The 18652-nt window shown below is 42.2% G+C and overlaps 1 protein-coding gene across 2 annotated transcripts in view; it reads left to right on the plus strand.

The window, feature by feature from the left end:
- Positions 1–18652, plus strand: part of ADGRD1 (adhesion G protein-coupled receptor D1) — an 802257-nt gene that overhangs the window by 525858 nt on the left and 257747 nt on the right. For both annotated transcript variants that reach the window (XM_040347511.1, XM_040347515.1), the window contains one exon: positions 15343–15446. In XM_040347511.1, the coding sequence (XP_040203445.1) occupies positions 15343–15446 (104 nt within the window). The remainder of the gene's footprint in view (positions 1–15342; positions 15447–18652) is intronic.

An 18652-nucleotide genomic window follows, 5' to 3' on the forward strand; every position in this document is an offset into this window, starting at 1 on the left:
TGACAGGAATTGGTTTAGGACTACAGAGCACCCTTCCTCATTGCTAGGGTTTAAGTACATGTTTTACAATAATTTGACACATTTCTGTATATCTTGCAGAGATTTTATGTCTTAGTACTAGCTGAGGGGATTTGTGTTTTTGGTGAATTTAATAATGTGCACAGTAAAGAGCTAAAAATGGTTGCTCATTTATCCATAAAGAATCCAAAGACCATAACTTGTCTAGGTACTGTGAAACAATAAAACAGCTTCTTGTCAGTCATTACAGAAGAGATCTATGATACCAATGCTTCTTGTTCAAGAACAAGCCGTTCCTGTCCATTGAATAAATTACAGTTTACTTTTCTGATGGTAAAAGATATAGCACCCATGTATGTCTAGAAGCAAGTCATAGGCGTGTGCACAGGGTGTGCCAGGTGTGCCCAGGCACACCCTAATCACCCTGTGCAGAACAGTTTCCCCCTAATGACCTGGCTCCCCTTCCTTCCCACCCCCACAGCACTACCAGCTTCCCTCCTCTCCCACCGGTTGTTGCCGTTAATGTTTTAGGATGAGTAGGGGAAGGGGCCAGTAAATATGCCATTTATCGGCCCTTTCCCTTTCTGAATGAACATCACGAGTGATCGGCAGAGTGTGTTTGAGCTTTGGGGTGCACACCCTAATGCCAAAGGCTGCGCACACCTATGAAGCAAGTATTTGTGTATGTGCATCTTTATAAAAATGTTTTATGAATTACCTGTATATAAAAAGTAACTTTAAAAATCTGCCATTTTACAAAAAAAAAAAATTAGGAGGTGTATTTTGGTGGAGTTAAATATGGGAAATGTTTTGTGAGTTTTTTACATTTTTGTTGTATAATGAAAAATTGACTAATAACTATTTGATTGAAAAAAATAAAACCTGCCATAAAACACAGTGATAAACAGTACAGGATAATAACAGGTCTCCTCTGCTGTGCTTGTATTTATTTTGGAAGTGCATTTGCTAGATGAAATACTACACTTAGTAAAGATAGTGGACTTATATACCTGTAGCTGAGAATACAACTTGCCATAAATGTCATGCAGTCACTGATCAAGAGGACAGCATCCAACCCTCTAAGTAATGCTTGTTTATTCTTTATCTTTTTTAATGTTTTAGCACTTCCATACAATATATTGTAGACATTTCTAGAGTATGTGTAATTATTCACATCAGTCTTGTTCCCAGCTTAAAACCTAATATCTTGACAATTCAATTACATTTAAAGTACAATCATTACATTTGTCCATAAAGTGCGTGTGTGCAAAAAATCCAACAAGGAAAAAATTTGCAAAATCCAAAGGGTGATGTCCAAAAGACTGACAGAACCTCCACCAGATAATAGGAATGGCCTCTCACCTCAATGCCTCGACCTACAATAGGTCACAAAGCATGGTAAACAGAGAACCTCCTGTTCTCAGACAGACAGCAGCAGCCAGACGTAAATCTCAGTAATGCAGCAGCCAGAAGCAGCAGATATCAAATGGCACAGCAGCGGACTCAGGCAAATTAAAGGGAAATAAGGGCATGTAAAGAAAGGAGAGAATATCTAGTGCTCTCTGAAGCCAATAGCATATTTATTGCAACGATTAAAACATAGTTAGACTCACATGACAGCGCACTCTCCAGTGAGTGCAACATAAAAGCATTGACACATATCCGAGTGTCCGACGGCTCAGAACACTCTAAGGTTGACGATCGCGGGTGACGTCACGTAGCCCCTCCCCCTCATACGTCGTTACGTCCCTATGGGCGGGACTTCATCAGACTGTAGCAGGGCAGACTGGGAGACTGTAGCAGGGCAGACTGGGAGACTGTAGCAGGGCAGACTGGGAGACTGTAGCAGGGCAGACCGGAAGACTGTAGCAGGGCAGATCGGGAGACTGTAGCAGGGAAGACTGGGAGACTGTAGCAGGGCAGACTGGGAGACTGTAGCAGGGCAGACTGGGAGACTGTAGCAGGGCAGACTGGGAGACTGTAGCAGGGCAGACTGGGAGACTGTAGCAGGGCAGACTGGGAGACTGTAGCAGGGCAGACTGGGAGACTGTAGCAGGGCAGACCGGGAGACTGTAGATGGGCAGACTGGGAGACTGTAGCAGGGCAGACTGGGAGACTGTAGCAGGGCAGACTGGGAGACTGTAGCAGGGCAGACTGGGAGACTGTAGCAGGGCAGACCGGGAGACTGTAGATGGGCAGACTGGTAACTGAGAAAAAAAAGGAGGGCTGATAAAGTGAGGAGGGGAGTCACAATCCTGGCTACTGCTCTCTATTCAAATAAAACAAAACAAAATGTATGGCTGCTACTTAAATAAACATGATTGAACACATTCAGCTGGTGCAAACACCCAGTGTATGTTTCCCACCAAAAATAAGTATAAAATATATGTGCTGCACTGCTGTGTCAAATTCTAATTATATAGTTTTAAATAACAAAACAAAAATGACTGGCAAAGAAAAGTGAATCTAATGTAATCACACACTGACCTGCTACAGTGGTGCTGGCCGTGTGTCTGTGCCTCTGCTTGCTGGAGAGAGGGGAGATGGGGGGGGGGGGGCTCCACCAGGCTAAGTACGGACACACAGGGCATGGGGAGAAGCCTCGCTGTGTGCAGAGCCATGCAGCTGCCAGGGAAAAGTCAGATCTGTGCGGAGGTCACACAGGACTCACTCCTGCTCACTGGACTGTGACAGAAATAGCAGGGCCACGATGAGCAGAGCTGAATGTGAGAGCTGCACCCGGCAGAAGGGGGAAGGCAGTGGAATGGGGGGAGCTGGGCTTGCTCACCTCACCTCCAATGCAGGAAGTTTCCACAGACATGCGGTCCTGAGACTGTTGATAGCTGGCGAGAGGGGAGGAGGAAGTGGGGAGGGAAGGACACATGATTGGTTGTTAAGGAAGCGGCAGCCCCGTTCCTTAACAACCAATAATTGCCAGCATTTTTTTCTTTATTTTTCAGCTGTTAGCAGGGAATTCCTGCTGACAGCTGAAAGCACAGCGCCCGAAGGTATCGGTTTTTGGTATCGGGGCATTTTTACGAGTTCAGATACTCTTGCAAATGCTTAGTATCGGCACCGATACCGATACCAGTATCGGTATCGGTGCAACCCTAATCTCTGAGGTCCTTTTCCATCCTAGATTTTCCCAGAGGTTATCCCCCTAATGCAGGGGTGTCAAACTCAATTTCATCGTGGGCCACATCAGCGTTATGATTGCCCTCAAAAGGGCCGGTTGTATCTGTAAGATTAGATGTCCAGCGCATCCCCTCCCCATATATTAGATGTCAAGAGCCACCCCACCATCAGAAGTTGAGTCTCTCACTTACATCACAGTGCACCGCCCTTTTCATTATGCTGCTGCTGGGAAGAAGCTGGAGGCATTGCTTGAAAGCAGAAATTAAGGGTCTGGAGGAGGGCTGCAGCTGCAGGAGAGGTACAAGGGCCACATGAAATGGCCTGGAGGGCCGGATTCGGCCCGCGGGCCTTGTGTTTGACACCTGTGCCCTAATGAGTAGATTGCATTCATAGTTTTGCCACCCATATGCATTATTTACATTTTTCCTACATTAAACCTAATTTTCCACATGGTTGCCCACCCCATTAATTTGTTCAGATCTTCTTGCAAGGTTTCCACATCCTGCAGAGAAATTATTGTCCTGCTTAGCTTAGTATTGTCCGCAAATACAGCGATTGAGCTGTTTATCCCATCCTCCAGGTCGTTTAGGAATATATTATTTGGAGTACTCCTCATTTATCACTACCTTCTAAACTCGCCCCTGTAGCCAGTTTTCAATCCATGTACTCACCCTATGGTCTATGCTGACATACCTTAGTTTGTATAGTAAACCTTTATGGGGAACTGCATCGAATGCCTTTGCAAAATCCAGATACACCATGTCTACAGGCCTTCCTTTATCTAGATGGCAGCTCACCTCCTCATAGAAGGTTAATAGATTGGTTTGGCAAGAACGATTTTTCATGAATCCATGCTCATTACTGCTAATGATACCATTCTCATTACTAAAATCTTATATATAGTCCCTTATCACACCCCCCCCCAAGAGCTTACAAACTATTGTTGTTGAGGAGAAGGAAACTGCCGCTCCAGGTGAGTGCACTAGGCAATCAATGTCCTCTCAGAAGCGTGGGTGCAGGCAATGCACGGAGCAAAACTTGAAGAAAAAAGATTGGATAGCCGCACTTTCACAAAATCCTTAAAAAAGGTCGCTTTTAATGGTAAAAAAGACAGCACTACAAATCACAGCAGACAGTGGGGTGTATAGCTGACGCGTTTCACACTGTAATGTCAGTGCTTAGTCATAGCTACACTAAGCACTGACATTACAGTGCGAAACGCGTCAGCTATACACCCCACTGTCTGCTGTGATTTGTAGTGCTGTCTTTTTTACCATCAAAAGCAACCTTTTTTAAGGATTTTGTGGAAGTGCGGCTGTCCAATCTTTTTGCTTCAAACTATTGTTGTTGGGCTAACTGGTCTATAGTTCCCAGGGATATATCTTGGTCCATTTTTAAATATTAATGCTACATTGGCTTTTCTCCAATCAGCTGGTACCATTCCAGTCAACAGACTGTTTGTAAAAATTGGGAATAATGGTCTGGCAATTGACTGATTTCCTTAAGGACCCTTGGGTGCAAGCCATCTGGTCCCGGTGACCATGCTTTTTCTTTTTTTTTTATTATACTGTACATATAAAAAATTAGCTTGATGTAAAAAAAAAAAAAAAAAAAAACATAAATAAGTTTTAATGTTTTATAATTGTATCTATATATTTTTTCAATTATCTATCAGTGTGGGACATCCATATTTACTCATTATATTAAATCATATGTAACAGCGCTACCTTAAACAGTGCACAATGGATTAAACCAAAATAAAAATGCATTATGAAAACATAAGCAATGATAAATTCATGATCATATGCAGATGTGAACAACATGCTCTCCAAAAAGGGTGTCAATATATATTCAGTCCCAGCTCTTCACCAACTCAGACTTGTAACACACATGCTCTGGAGTTTCCCTTTAAAGTGCTTACTCACCAGATTGTATTGACCTCTGATCAAAATAAGAATGTATAGATGTGCTTGTTTATAATGCATATGCCACCTCTCTTTAGGTACTCTAATGCCAGCGCCTTTAATCCACCAAAGCTCCTTTGTCTCCTCTTGGTCACCACAACCTCTCAGGAGGGAGCACCACTAATTACTTATAATCCTTAATCATGATCAAATGGGAGACACGGACCTAGAGAAAAAATGTTATCATTTACCAGCTTTATGTAAAATTAATAAAATTAATAAAATACAGGATAAAAGTGCACTCACATAAAATAGTGCCTCTCTGGCACCCAGAATGAGCAACCTGCTCTGTGTAACAGGAAACGCCACTGCTCCGCTGTTCCCTGGATCCAGTGTACATTTCACAGAGGAGTGGAAATTTTATCACTAGCAGAGAGTCCTGTTCTACGCATTTTGTCACATCTCCACATCTTTAGGAAGTGCTACGACATGGACGTAACTACCTCTGCTCTCTATCTAGCTCATACCATTAATCCTCTGCATCATACTCTAATCAGTGATTCAAAAGAAATGTAAACATCAACATTGTAGGCTTGTAAAATACATGTTGTCATGTATTAGACATGTTCAACAATAATGTATAAAACAAATAATTCAAATAAACTAGCAAGCCACATGTATTAACATTATACATAGAGAAAATTCTCCATACTATTGCGCTAGATGTACCTTCTTATGCCATCTAGTGGTGAATTTATATCTCTATTTCTAGCTCATTTATTACTCAATCAAATTATAAACCTATACAAATAAATATATAACCTATACATTTTTTATTTATAACCATATTAATTATAACAATAACAAAATGTAGTTGACCCTAGGAACCAGACCTGTTTAGACCCAATTTAATAAGACCCAAAGAAACTAGTAGGCATAATTTAAACTACATGATTCAAAGTGAACAGAAATTTAGTATTCTCATGATTAAAAATCTGAAGTGAATACGCAATTTTTTTTAAGTGACGAATCTCAGTTCGTTTAGAAAATAAGGTCCAGATTCAGAGAGATCGGCGCATCTTTAGATAGGCGTAGCGCATCTCATATGCGCTACGCCGTCGTAACATTGAGAGGCAAGTACAATATTCACAAAGCACTTGCTCCCATATGTACGCCGGCGTAACGTAAATGGGCCAGCGTAAGCCCGCCTAATTCAAAGTAGCAAGGCAGTGGTTGTGTAGTATTATAATGAAGCGTGACCCTATGTGAACACATGGCCGAACAAACGGCGCATGCTCAGAATCACGTCGCAAATACTCCCTAAGATGCGACGGCTCAATGCGTACGACGTGAACCTAACTTATGCCCAGCCCCATTCACGTACGACTTACGTAAACGACGTAAAATCCGACAGCACTTCCGACGTCCATACCCTAAACGACTTAGACCAGCTTTTTGGTGGTTTAACTTTACGCTGGAAAAAGCCTTACGTAAACAACGTAGATTACAGCGGCGGGCGCAAGTACATTCGTGAATTTGCGTATCTAGCTCATTTACATATTTGACACGTAAATCAATGGAAGCGCCCCTTGCGGCCAGCGTAAATATGCACCCAAGATACGACGGCGTAGGAGACTTATGTCGGTCGTATCTTGGCAAAATTCAGGCGTATCTCATTTAAAGAATCAGCGCATAGATACGACGGCACACATTTGGACTTACGATGGCGTATCAGTAGATACGTCGGCGTAAGTCTTTGTGAATCCGGGCCTAAGTGTCTAACTTTAGAAAATACACAATGTAATTGCCTTCCATTTAAATCAGTACAAACTCAATAAACCAGACTGCAGGGTCCTGTTATATTTTTTACAGCAGTGTAGTTGTAACAATTTTCTCATTTTTTTTAAGGTTGTAGTCCACATATGTTTCATACTGTTTAGAGTATTGTTTTTTTTTTTTAAACATTTACATTTTGCAGTGTCTCTTTAAATGTCCATTTAAATAGTATCTCATGGTAAATGTTCTATAAATGTACTGTTCTATAGGCTATCTAACTAAAATATATAGAAACTTGAGGTTACATGTTTACAGTTTCCCTGTCAACTTAAAGGGGTTGTAAACCTTCCTGTTTTTTCACCTTAATGCATCCTATGCATTAAGGTGAAAAAACTTGTGTCACTGAGCAGCCCCCCAGCCCCTACTCACTTGAGCCCGTTCATTCCCACACCGGAGACACACTCTAGCTCTCTGGCCGGGGTTCTCTTGATTGGATAGATTGATAGCAGCGCAGCCATTGGCTCCCACTGCTATCAATCAAATCCAGTGACGCAGTCACCAGGGGGTGGGGCCATGTCCGGCATTCTGTGTCTATGGACGCAAATGCTGGACTCGGGAGCATGCCTGCACAGTAATCCCAAGGGACAGCGCTTCTCCTAGGGGGTTTACCAAAGTGGGGAGGAGCCGTATGCACCCTTGGGGGACCCCAGAAGACGATAATTGGGGACTCTCTGTGCAAAACGAACTGCACAGTGAAGGTAAGTATGATATGTTTATTATTAAAAAAAAACAAGGGTTTACAACCCCTTTAATATTGCTCAAGAAGCAGCATCGGTGAAATGAAAGGCAGACAGCTCCTGTTTAGTACACACCCACAATCACCAAATCTAACCATTCTGTGTGATTCAGTTTGTAGAGTTACAGCAAATGTAATCAGCATTCATTAGGAGAACCAATCTGTCACATCCTAACCCCCTCAGCACTGAAAAAAAGGTCAGAAAGAGTATTGTTTTAATGCATTGCCAAGTTAAAAGCAGCTACAAAAGATAACATGCAGGAATACAGTAAAGATGCAGGAGTGCAGTAAGGATGCGTGTGGCTTCAATTAGACTACAACTAAAGGCAAACCACATTTTGTTTTCATTTTGGATGGGGTAAAGGGGGGGGGGATATAACCCTTGTCTTTTTTGTCATACATGTTTAGTTGGGGAGATTTCCCTTCACTTCCTGTCCCATAGCCAGAACAGGAAATCCCAGAAAGCCAGTGTCTTTGTAACTTCTTGTATACTGAACTGATATCTCAAAGAATGTTATCAGCTTTCCCAACTATCTGCTGTGAACTACAAAACACCTCACCCCTATGTAGTGCTACCCCCGGAGAAGCCACTTGAGTATGTTTGGTTCTGTACTCTGCCTCTCAACCCCATAAACAGTTCCAGCCCCTCTAGCACACCTAGTAAGATTGTTAGTGTGACAACACAAATGAAAGGCACACATTTTAATAAAACACAGAAATTGTCTTCACTGTAAAGTTTCTTTAAAATAAAAACAAACAGTATATCTGAACAATAGGTACAAATATATCTAAAGTTAATTAACTGTATTAACTGACTGAGAAACAAGAGAAATATAGTCAATAGTACTGTCAGGGCTTAAATTGGGCTTTATGAGTTCAGGTAGGTGGAGAGCAGATGAGTGACCCTTTCTTGTGTCAGACCTCTCTTCTGTCCCCTGACACCACAGGCCCAGAAAACCATAAACACAGTACCCAATGCAGTACTTTATAATGTAACTCCCAAGTTCAAATTACCCCACTCATACACTGCATATACTGAGCCCTGGGTGTATGTGTGTGTCCGTATGGCACCAGTAACTTCAGTCCCCAGGGAGAAGAAGGTCTTGAATCTTTAGCAACCAATTTTAATAGGTGCACTTAGGTATCCTGCTTGGTAGAGTACAATTTCAGTATATTGGCAGTGTCTGGGTAACAAGGAGGACACTGTGACTGCTTAACAGGCTGGGTAGGTGTGACCCAGGTTCTGGTAAGTGTGGGCAAGATAGGTAACGTTGTCTGCATGCAGTGTCCTTGTTTCCTACAAATGGGCAAGTGCCCACTCACTAATCCTGCAGTCAAGACAAAGCGAGATGTACTGAAACAAGGCAGGCTCTTCAGATAACCTAACTAGCTACCTCACCACTGAAACACTTCACGCCATAGATGCAGGTGCTTCTGGAGATGCGCCTGATATCCCCTATCAGGCAGAATGTCCTGCCGGCTGTGGATGCTTGGAAAGACTATACACACCGACCGGGGAGGAAACACCTCTCCCCTAGGTCCGGTTTTCTCCCTTGCCTTTTGGTGTCTCCCTGCACCCAGGCAGACAAGATGGTGTCCTTACCTCTTTTGCTCAAGAGCATGCTGGAATCTGTGGTCCTGTTTCACAAAGAAGGCTGTGGGGCCGTTTGTGTTACCCACATACTTTGCTGCAGCAGATCTGGGTGGTGATTGGCTCTCCTCCCTCTTCCAATGAGGATGCAGGGGAGAAAGCAAATAAATAGCTGGGTCTGTGCGAGCGCCCCTTGCATGAAGTATAGAGGAAGAGAGAGAGAGAGAGAGAGGGGGATAAATCTCCCACAGGAGCTGACAGGCTCTCTCCCCCTGAGAGCCTGAGTAAACTCCAACGGTGGCCGGTGGGCAATGCGGGCTGCGGGGCACCCGCTACACCTATTTAAGGGTGATAAGAAGATGGAGGGGCGTTCTGTATTACTAATGTCCTAGAGAGACAAGACCGATTCTTCATAGATACAGAGCAGTGAGTTAGTGTTGTCACCCTAGGACTGAAAGTGTGTTTTTGGTAGTATCACCAGGTGAAAAAAAGTCTAAAAAATAAACAATACAGACACCACTTCAAGGACAGGTAAGCTGCAACATATTATAATTTTGTTCTTAGGTTTAGATATACTTTAACATTTCAGCAAGCAGAGTTCCACTTGTAAATAATACAGTTGTTCTACTTCAACTGATTTAAATGCATGTTTGTATCTTTTATTTATAATGAATGATTATAATACAAATCTGAAAACATAACATTTTTATTCTACACTTTATGTTAATAAATGCGTTCACACATATATATTTTTGTTGTTATTTCTCAACTTCAGTCAATCCATATTTTATGGTGAAAGTGAGCCCAGGGCATGCATGCTCTGTCATTCACAGCATTTTCTTTAAAAATAAAAACTGTACATCAGCAATTTATGTGTGGATGGGAGAATTGTGCACACATTTTGCCCCTGATGTTACACAGTGATACACGTTTATGTGGCAGGTGTGCTGTCAAGCTTTCTCTGGTGCCTCTCCACATGCATGCTGTCATTTCTCATGCAAATCAGAACAATGCTTACAAAGCCCTTTGAAGGAATTTACATGAATAATATAAGAGCTCAAAGAGATCTGTTACACAGAGGAATACGTTACCAGACTTCGAAAGAATCACATTTTTTGGAGAGCTGTATGTTAATAAATGCCAGATTTTCCTTTTTTTATTAATAATTCATGATGGATTTATCAATTAAAAGTAAACACTTTAAAATATTTTAAAGTTGCTTGCAATATAGAAATATACGAGAATATGAGAGTTAAATGGAGATGAATATATAGCGTATCAGGATTTCACTCAGTTTACCTCTGTTGGCATACATGCTAATTGGAAGCAGGTGGATTTTTAACTAATATATAAACTGTGTATTTTAGCAACAGACATTGTTGATTTACTGATCTGGATGCTCAGAAGTGGCAGTTGACTTAATTTTAAATGCTAAACAAAGTGGCATTTAGGCAAAGCCAGATGGGCAATGGCAAGAGGCCCAAAGTCCTCATGTCACAATAAAAATATGCTATTATACTCTTATACTCTTACATATACTCTTACGGGCTGCTTGCATTGTGATCTGTCATTCTGTAGTTCATGCACAGATCATCAGCACCCAAGAGAAGTCTATTCAGCTGACAAACCTAGTCAGAGTACCGTGCTGAGCCACCTGGGAGAGGACAGTCAAAAACATAGCAGGGGCTGGGGGTCTTATGCTAATTGTTATCATAGCATGGTGGTGCTATGCTGATGTTTAACAGACTTCCAGATAAAAACCTGTCTAGATAAAAAGTCCTTTCCGTCCCCTTGCTTCGAGTGACATACATTACCTCTCACAATGAACTGTGGATCACCCCCCATATTATGATAAACATCCAGGAATGTGCATGTGTCCAAGCTAGTGCACGAGATATGTAAAAACCCTGTCACTCGAAGCAAGGGGACGGAAAGGACTTTTTATTTAGACAAGTTTTTATCTGGAAGTCTGTTAATTTTCACTGAACAATACAAGTAGATTGCTCAGAGCTGGATTAACTATGTGTGGCAAGACTGGGCACAGATGATAGGAAATCTTATTCTCTACATTGTGACATAAAAAAAAAAAAGGACTTCTGTTTGTGTTAAAATTGCTCTTCTCCCTTATACAAGTAAGTGGGAATGCAAAAGCAGCTCAAGGTGGGTTGATGCAGCTTAAAAGAAGCTCAAATGCAGACCAAAAGAGTCTAACATGAAGTTTAAATGCTACCTTTCCCTATGGACACAAACCTGAATGTATAACGTTTATTACATTTTAATGCATAATAGAAGCATTTTCCATAGATAAATGACAAATGTGCAGTGAATTTGCAGTGGCTCTGAGGGAAACTTTCAGGCAGAATATAGAAGGTTCTAAATTAGCACACCATGTGATTGTCTGTTCTTGTAAATAGCCTTCAATAATAATATTTTATTATATAAAAATAATGAATGCATATTCCTATCTAGAAAAAATTGTCTTCAAATTCTGCCATGCAACCGGTTTCACGTAATTTCCTTGAACTGAATCATCCACTACATACCCTGAAATGCATGGTGACCACGTTCCCTTGCTGGCTTGGAGATGGAGATCGCTGATTCGCTATAGCCTATTACTGCAATGTGAATGTCACTGATTTATGAATTACAAACCGCGATACCCAATAATAATTATTTATAGTTATTTATTATCATTTATGTCTACTAGACTCTTGTTTGGACATATTTAAGTGAGTTATTACTAAGAATTACAGGCCTACATTATAAAATGCCAAATTGCCATGCAAAACAATTGTACTGCTTTGAGATTCAAAAACCTGACATAATCATACCACAAGGGAGGTTGGGAGGTTAAAGCATATCTAAACCCAAAATAAAAAATGTAGTATATTGCAACTTACTAGTCCTATGTGTTGGCTGCTTTAGTTTTTTTCATCCTTTTTTTCTCATTGTTTTTTCCTGATGATCCTGTGAATAACACAGGTTTTGTCCTTGGTTGGTTATACGTAATCACTTAAAACGAAGCTACTTATGATGTACGTACATTGGGCAAAGTTGATCCAAACTGTTTGTGTTGCCAGTGGTCTGCATTTACCCTGTGCTATGAAGAAGCATTCCTAGGCATGCTTACATCATCATCCCATTTGCCAGCCAGACCACATTGATCCCTGCTTCCATGCTCTATGATCTATGGAAAGAGTTATGTGCTCACTTCTCAGTCATGGTTTGTGTTCACACTGAAGCAAACTGTACTGGTTCACAAGTGACCTGTGCCTGGGACCACCTTTTGCACACGGTCCTGGGGAAGGTATGCTTGACCGCTCCCGGGCATGCTTCAGAGCACACATACTACACAAGCAAACCGGACCAAGGGTGTGAATTGTACCCAGGTATGGTTAAAACTGCCAGTGTGAGTTTACCCATAGACAAGTAGTAAAACATCTTTAAAGTCCATCTTGGGGCTAAACCTAATGCGCCTCACAACCCTAGCTTCCCCCCACCCCTCTTGTGGATACTGTATTTATTGGCGTATAACACTCACTTTTTTACTCTGAAAATAGAGGGTAAACTGTGCCTGCGTGTTATACGCAGGGGGCTGTGGAAAGTTTTTTTCCTGAAACTTCCCTCTTAAATTTAGGGTGCGTTTTATACGCCTGTGCGTGTTATACGCCGATAAATACGGTACTTTTTTTTAATATCCATTGAAGCAAAGTTTTAGTTACCCAAGTCTACCAGTTTCAGTTGCAGAGAACTGGTAATCCGCATCAGCCACTATTTTCCTGAAGAGACTCCACTTCTAGGAAAACACTAGAGAGTGTCCATTTTCAAGCAGGCAGTGGCAGAAAGCTAGAGAGAGAAATTAACACAGCAATACAGTTGAATGTGGCTTAATACTACTAACTATACCATGACCTTGATAAGTAAGAACCATAAGGCTTCATGTACACTTGAACTACTTTGACCGCCGGCTGCAGGAAAATTATTCTTTCACGTTCAGGAGAGAGAGGTTGAACCTCTCTTAACTGCAGCAGCTCCTAAACAATCCTGGAAGCCTATGTGTACATGGACACATAGGCCCGGATTTACAGACTGCGGCGCACATTTATGCCGCCGTTGCGTATCTCCTTTACGCTACGCCGACGCAGCGCAGAGAGGCAAGCATGGAATTCACAAAGCACTTCCTCCCAAAACTGCGCTGGGTTTCCTAGGCGTAAGTGGAAGTAGGCATGAGCCATGCTAATGAGGCATGACCCCATGCAAATGATGGGCCGAGCACCAGACAGATACGTAGCACCAACTGCGCATGCGCCGGGACGTGGGCGCATCGTTCTGCGCATGCTCAGAATCACGTCGGAACAACTGCCTAAGATACGCCAGATCACTGCCTACGGCGTGAACGTAACCTACGCCCAGCCATATTCACGTCCAACGTAAACTACGTAAAATAGGCCGGCTTGGGTTCCCTGGTGCAGCCCTTTGCATGGATGCTGCTGAGTTACACCTCCTTTATGGGGCATAACTTTACGCCGTACGTACAACTTACGCGCACCAGTGGTAGCCTGTGTCGGGTGCAAGTACGATCGTGAATCAGCGTATCTCCCTCATTTACATATTTGAATAGAAAATCAATGGGAGCGCCACATGCGTCCAGCGTAAATATGCGCCCACTCTACGCTGGCGTAGGCAAGTTACGTTGGTGGAATGAAGCCTGTTTTTAGGCGCATCTTAGTTTTGTGGGCCCGGCGCACAGATACGACGGCGCATATTTGCACTTACGCGGCGTATCTCGAGATGGCGCAAGTGCTTTTTGAATCTGGGCCAAAGGCTTTTATGGAGTAGAGTTTAGAAGCTTTATAAAATAAAAAAAAATCCAAAACCCTAAACTCAAGTTTAGGAGCTGCTAGTGTACATGGAGCCTAACAGGGTGGTACTTATACAAGAGGGCATCATCACTGATGAGTACCTAGGACTGTGTGATTACTAAAAACTGTTCTGCTAAGGTCTTTCATGTCTAAAGCCAAGAACTGATTGCTCAAGTAATGGAGCATAGCTTGTCAATAATCAGGCAGCGCACTTGTTGACTTCCATACCAAGTATTGGTGAGTAATGTTACCAAAACAGGAAGTCAGGGGAAATCTCCTTAACAAGACCTTAGACAGCAATATAAACCTGACAGAGGTTCTAATCCGTATACACCCCAAAGAAAAAAGGAGTTTAAACTCCTTTGAAAAACAATTCTTTTGATTTTTTTTTGCATCTGATGTCTCTGTGCAGTCACTCAGCATGATGTTGTGAGATGGGAGATGTTGGACACTAAAAAAAAAGTCAAGGTGCATTGCACTGGAACTCATATTATCTCCCAAATAGAGATGAGGTAAATTCAGACTAGAATCTAAACTCACGTGTGGGAGTCTGCCAGGAAGTCGGCACCTACAGTATATGGGCCGATCGTACAATTGGGCTGTTACTCGCTCTGCAGCAGCTTGTATCTAAGGGGCAAGCATACTTGTAACTAGAGGGCAGGGAATGCCTCTGTGGCAGATGATTGATCTGTACAGGTGATGACTTCCTAGTAGGGTTTGGATCCTAGTCTGAACATTCCCAAACTCATCACTGCTCCTCAATAGGAATAGGTAAAAAGGAAATAGAAATATGTTTCCATTAAACTGGCGTTCTTTAAATATTTAGGGTTGAGGAAAATGATACTAAAATATAGAGAATATACGTATGTCTTCATTTTGTCACTTGATAGAAAAAGCTCCGAAGGCACACAGCTTTCAGTTTATGACATTTAAAGGCAGCAACCGGAAGCCTAGTGCAAGGCATTTTTTTGCTGCGGGCACATGGAACAATGTTTGTCGTTAAAAAGAAAATACTGCATGACTTGGGGCTGTTTTGTTCATCTTTATGATTTCTGTCTCTTTGCATACATGAATTACCCAGAGATGCAGTGCAAGACGTGATGTGATGGCATATCTATAACAATGCATGCATGGAAACACAATTAGTGCTAGTTGAGTGCTAAGGTTAAATTGATAAACTTGTCAGAATGCCAAAAAGCATAAACTGGAATTAATGATGTTAATAAGTGTTTTTTCTCTCGTGTTGTTTCGCACGCACAGCTCTCCAGCTCCCACAAGGTGGCGTTGTCCTCCATCAGTTACATTGGCTGCTCCCTGTCCATTTTCTGCCTGGCAATTACACTGGTCACATTTGCTATACTGTCGTGAGTAATTTTTCACATTTTATTATTTTATTTTTCTTCTAGATCCCTGCTGAGCAAATATTACTGTTTAAAGACTATGTTAGATTTATGTGCGTTCACACTGCAGACTAGCAAATGCACGTTAACTTTTGGATTCTTTCAATCATAAATGCCATTAATTCTCACCAACCCTTTAATTAGATTTTGCCTATATATTTGCAACAGCTGGGTGGTTTTGCTCAAATTGCTTTAATTTCCTGATCAGAGGAGTTTTCCATTTGCGCTCATCACATGTTGTAGAGCTGCTTTTTTATTATGTCTTTTCAGCCGTCTTGGTGTGATGGAAAAAGCAAATGCCGTATTAAAGGGGATGTTTTCAAATCACTTTTTGTGTTAGGTAGACCATAAAATCACATCTGATAAGGAAGATAAAGAAGTAAATTGTGAAGTATTGATAAAATGAGAATAAACGTATTACATTTGCTTTCCTATCACCTGTAAAATACAGCTACAGGTGCTTGTGGTTTTGTAATGAGCAGTGAGTACAGCACAGTTAACTGTCCATTACACAAATGTGTAAATAGTCATTGGTAAAAAAAAAAAGCACACAGGCAAGATCATAGGCTGACAGCATATTACCTGTTGCTTAAAAACGTTCATATGCCACTTGGTAATGCATTGAGAATGGAGAAGGTTATATACCAACATAGGGGATGCTCTGGAAAATTTGAAAAACGATGGGACCTGTGGTTGGGAACAGCGGGGCTAGCCCCGGACGACCTAATCATGGACAGACTTTTGAGCTAAATGTGGGTCAAATACGCTGCTTAAGAGGGGCCGGCACTAGTGTATGGGGGGCGGGTTGACCTGGCACAGATAGGGGCCAGGGGGTAGTGTGGTGGTGTGTATGACCCCTCAGAATGAAGTTCCCTGTTTAATTACAGTGCTTGTATTGTTTATGGCCTTGTATGTATTTGCTATATTTGATAAGATTGTGGTACTTTGGACTGTATGTGTTAAATTTTGATTAACCACTTCCCGACGGCCGTACGACTATATACGGCTGCAGGGTGGTTCTACTTCTCTGGGGTGCCGTGTTATCACGTCCGCCCCTTTCCGCGTTCCCCGCGCACGCTCCCGAGCGCGCAGCGGGGAACTTCTGTGCTGGCCGTGTCCCTTGGACACAGCCAATCACAGATCGCCGTGAACGGCCAATCGGAGTGGCCGTTTGCTAGGCGATCTGTGCAGCCAATGAGAGATGTTTACATATGAGATCATTTCTCATTGCCGGCTCTCACAGACAGCGGTGCTGTCAGGGAGAGAGGAGACCGATCTGTGTCTCTTGTACATAGAGACACAGATCGGTCACCTCCCCCAGTCACCCCCCTTCCCCCACAGTTAGAACACTATATAGGGAATACATTTAACCCCTTCCTCACCCCCTAATGTTAACCCCTTCCCTGCCAGTCACATTTATACAGTAATTAGTGCATATTTATAGCACTGATCGCAGTATAAATGTGAATGGTGCCAAAAATGTGTCAAAAGTGTCCAATGTGTCCGCCATAATGTCACAGTCGCAATAAAAATTGCAGATCGCCGCCATTACTAGTAAAAAAAAAATAATAAAAAATAATAATTGTGTCCCTTATTTTGTAGGGGCTATAACTTTTGCGCAAACCAGTCGCTTATTGCGTTTTTTTTTAAATTAAAAATATGTAGAATACGCATCGGCCTAGACTGAGGATAAAAAATATATTTTTTAAAAAAATTGAGCTATTTATTAAAGCAACAAGTAAAACATTTTTTTTTTTTTCAAAATTGTCGCTCTATTTTTGTTTATAGCGCAAAAAATAAAAACCGCAGAGGTGATCAAATACCACCAAAAGAAAGCTCTATTTGTGGGAAAAAAAGGACGTCAATTTTGTTTGGGAGCCACGTCGCACGACCGCACAATTGTCAGTTAAAGCGACGCAGTGCTGAATCACAAAAAGTCCTCTGGGCAGGAAGGGGGTTTAAGTGCCCAGTAAGGAAGTGGTTAATAAACTTGCTTTTTGGACAAAAAAAAAAAAAAGAAGTTCATATGCTAGGAAACCTAACCTGAACAAAAGAACATATTCTATCATGAAGCCTTAAGGCAAACAGTAATTTATACTTACAAAGAAAGAACATGACCAAAGGTGAATGAAACTTAGTTCTAGACTTAAAGGGAATGATTTACTAAAAACGGAGAGTGCAAAATCTGGTGCAGCTCTGAATATAAACCAATCAGCTTCCATTTTTTGCCAAAACTCCTAAACTCAACTCCATAAAAGCCTATGGGCCAGATTCACAGCAGTAATACGCCGGCGTATCTACTGATATGCCGGCGTATTTTCAAATTTGCCGCGTCGTATCTTGATTTGGAATCCTCAAACCAAGATACGACGGCTTTTGGCATAGATCCGACAGGCGTACGGCTTCGTACGCCTTCGGATCGTAGGTGTAATTTTCCGGCGGCCGCTGGGTGGAGTTTGCATCGTTTTCCAGCGTCGGGTATACAAATTAGCTGTTTACGGCGATCCACAAAGGTACGCGCGTTTGTCGCATTCTCTTACGTCGTCGCTAGTCGGTTTTTCCCGTCGCAATCTTAAGCCTGCTATTTCATGGCTTAGATTTAGACCAGCCATGTTAAAGTATGGCCGTCGTTCCCGCGTCGAATTTCAATTTTTTTTTTTTTTTCGTAAGACGTCCGGGAATACGAAAGTACGTTACGCATGTCGCCGTTCAAAAAACACGTCGGGGCGCCGTAATTTCGCGCAAAGCACGGCGGGAAATTTCCTAACGGAGCATGCGCAGAACGTTCGGCGCGGTAACGCGCCTAATTTAAATGGTACACGCCCCATTTGAATTAGGCGGGCTTTCCCCGGACGGCTTTACGCTACGCTACAGGCAAGTGCTTTGTGAATCAAGCACTTACACCGAAAACTTGCGGCGGCGTAAGGTAAAGGGGATACGTTACGCCGCCGTAATTATTCCTGAATCTGGCCCTATGTGTCCATGTACACATAGGCTTTTAGAATAGTTTAGGAGCTGCTGTGGTTAGAGGAGGTTCAACCTTCTCTAACCTCTCTTTCCTGAACGCGGAAGAATCGCGTTCAGGATAGGAACGTTTTGACCACTGTCCGACGGAAATGCAAACCGCAGCTTTTCTTCAGTAGGAACACAGGGAAATGCAGTTCTGCCAC

This window comes from Rana temporaria, chromosome 1, assembly GCF_905171775.1.
Source record: "Rana temporaria chromosome 1, aRanTem1.1, whole genome shotgun sequence".
Lineage (NCBI taxonomy): Eukaryota > Metazoa > Chordata > Amphibia > Anura > Ranidae > Rana > Rana temporaria.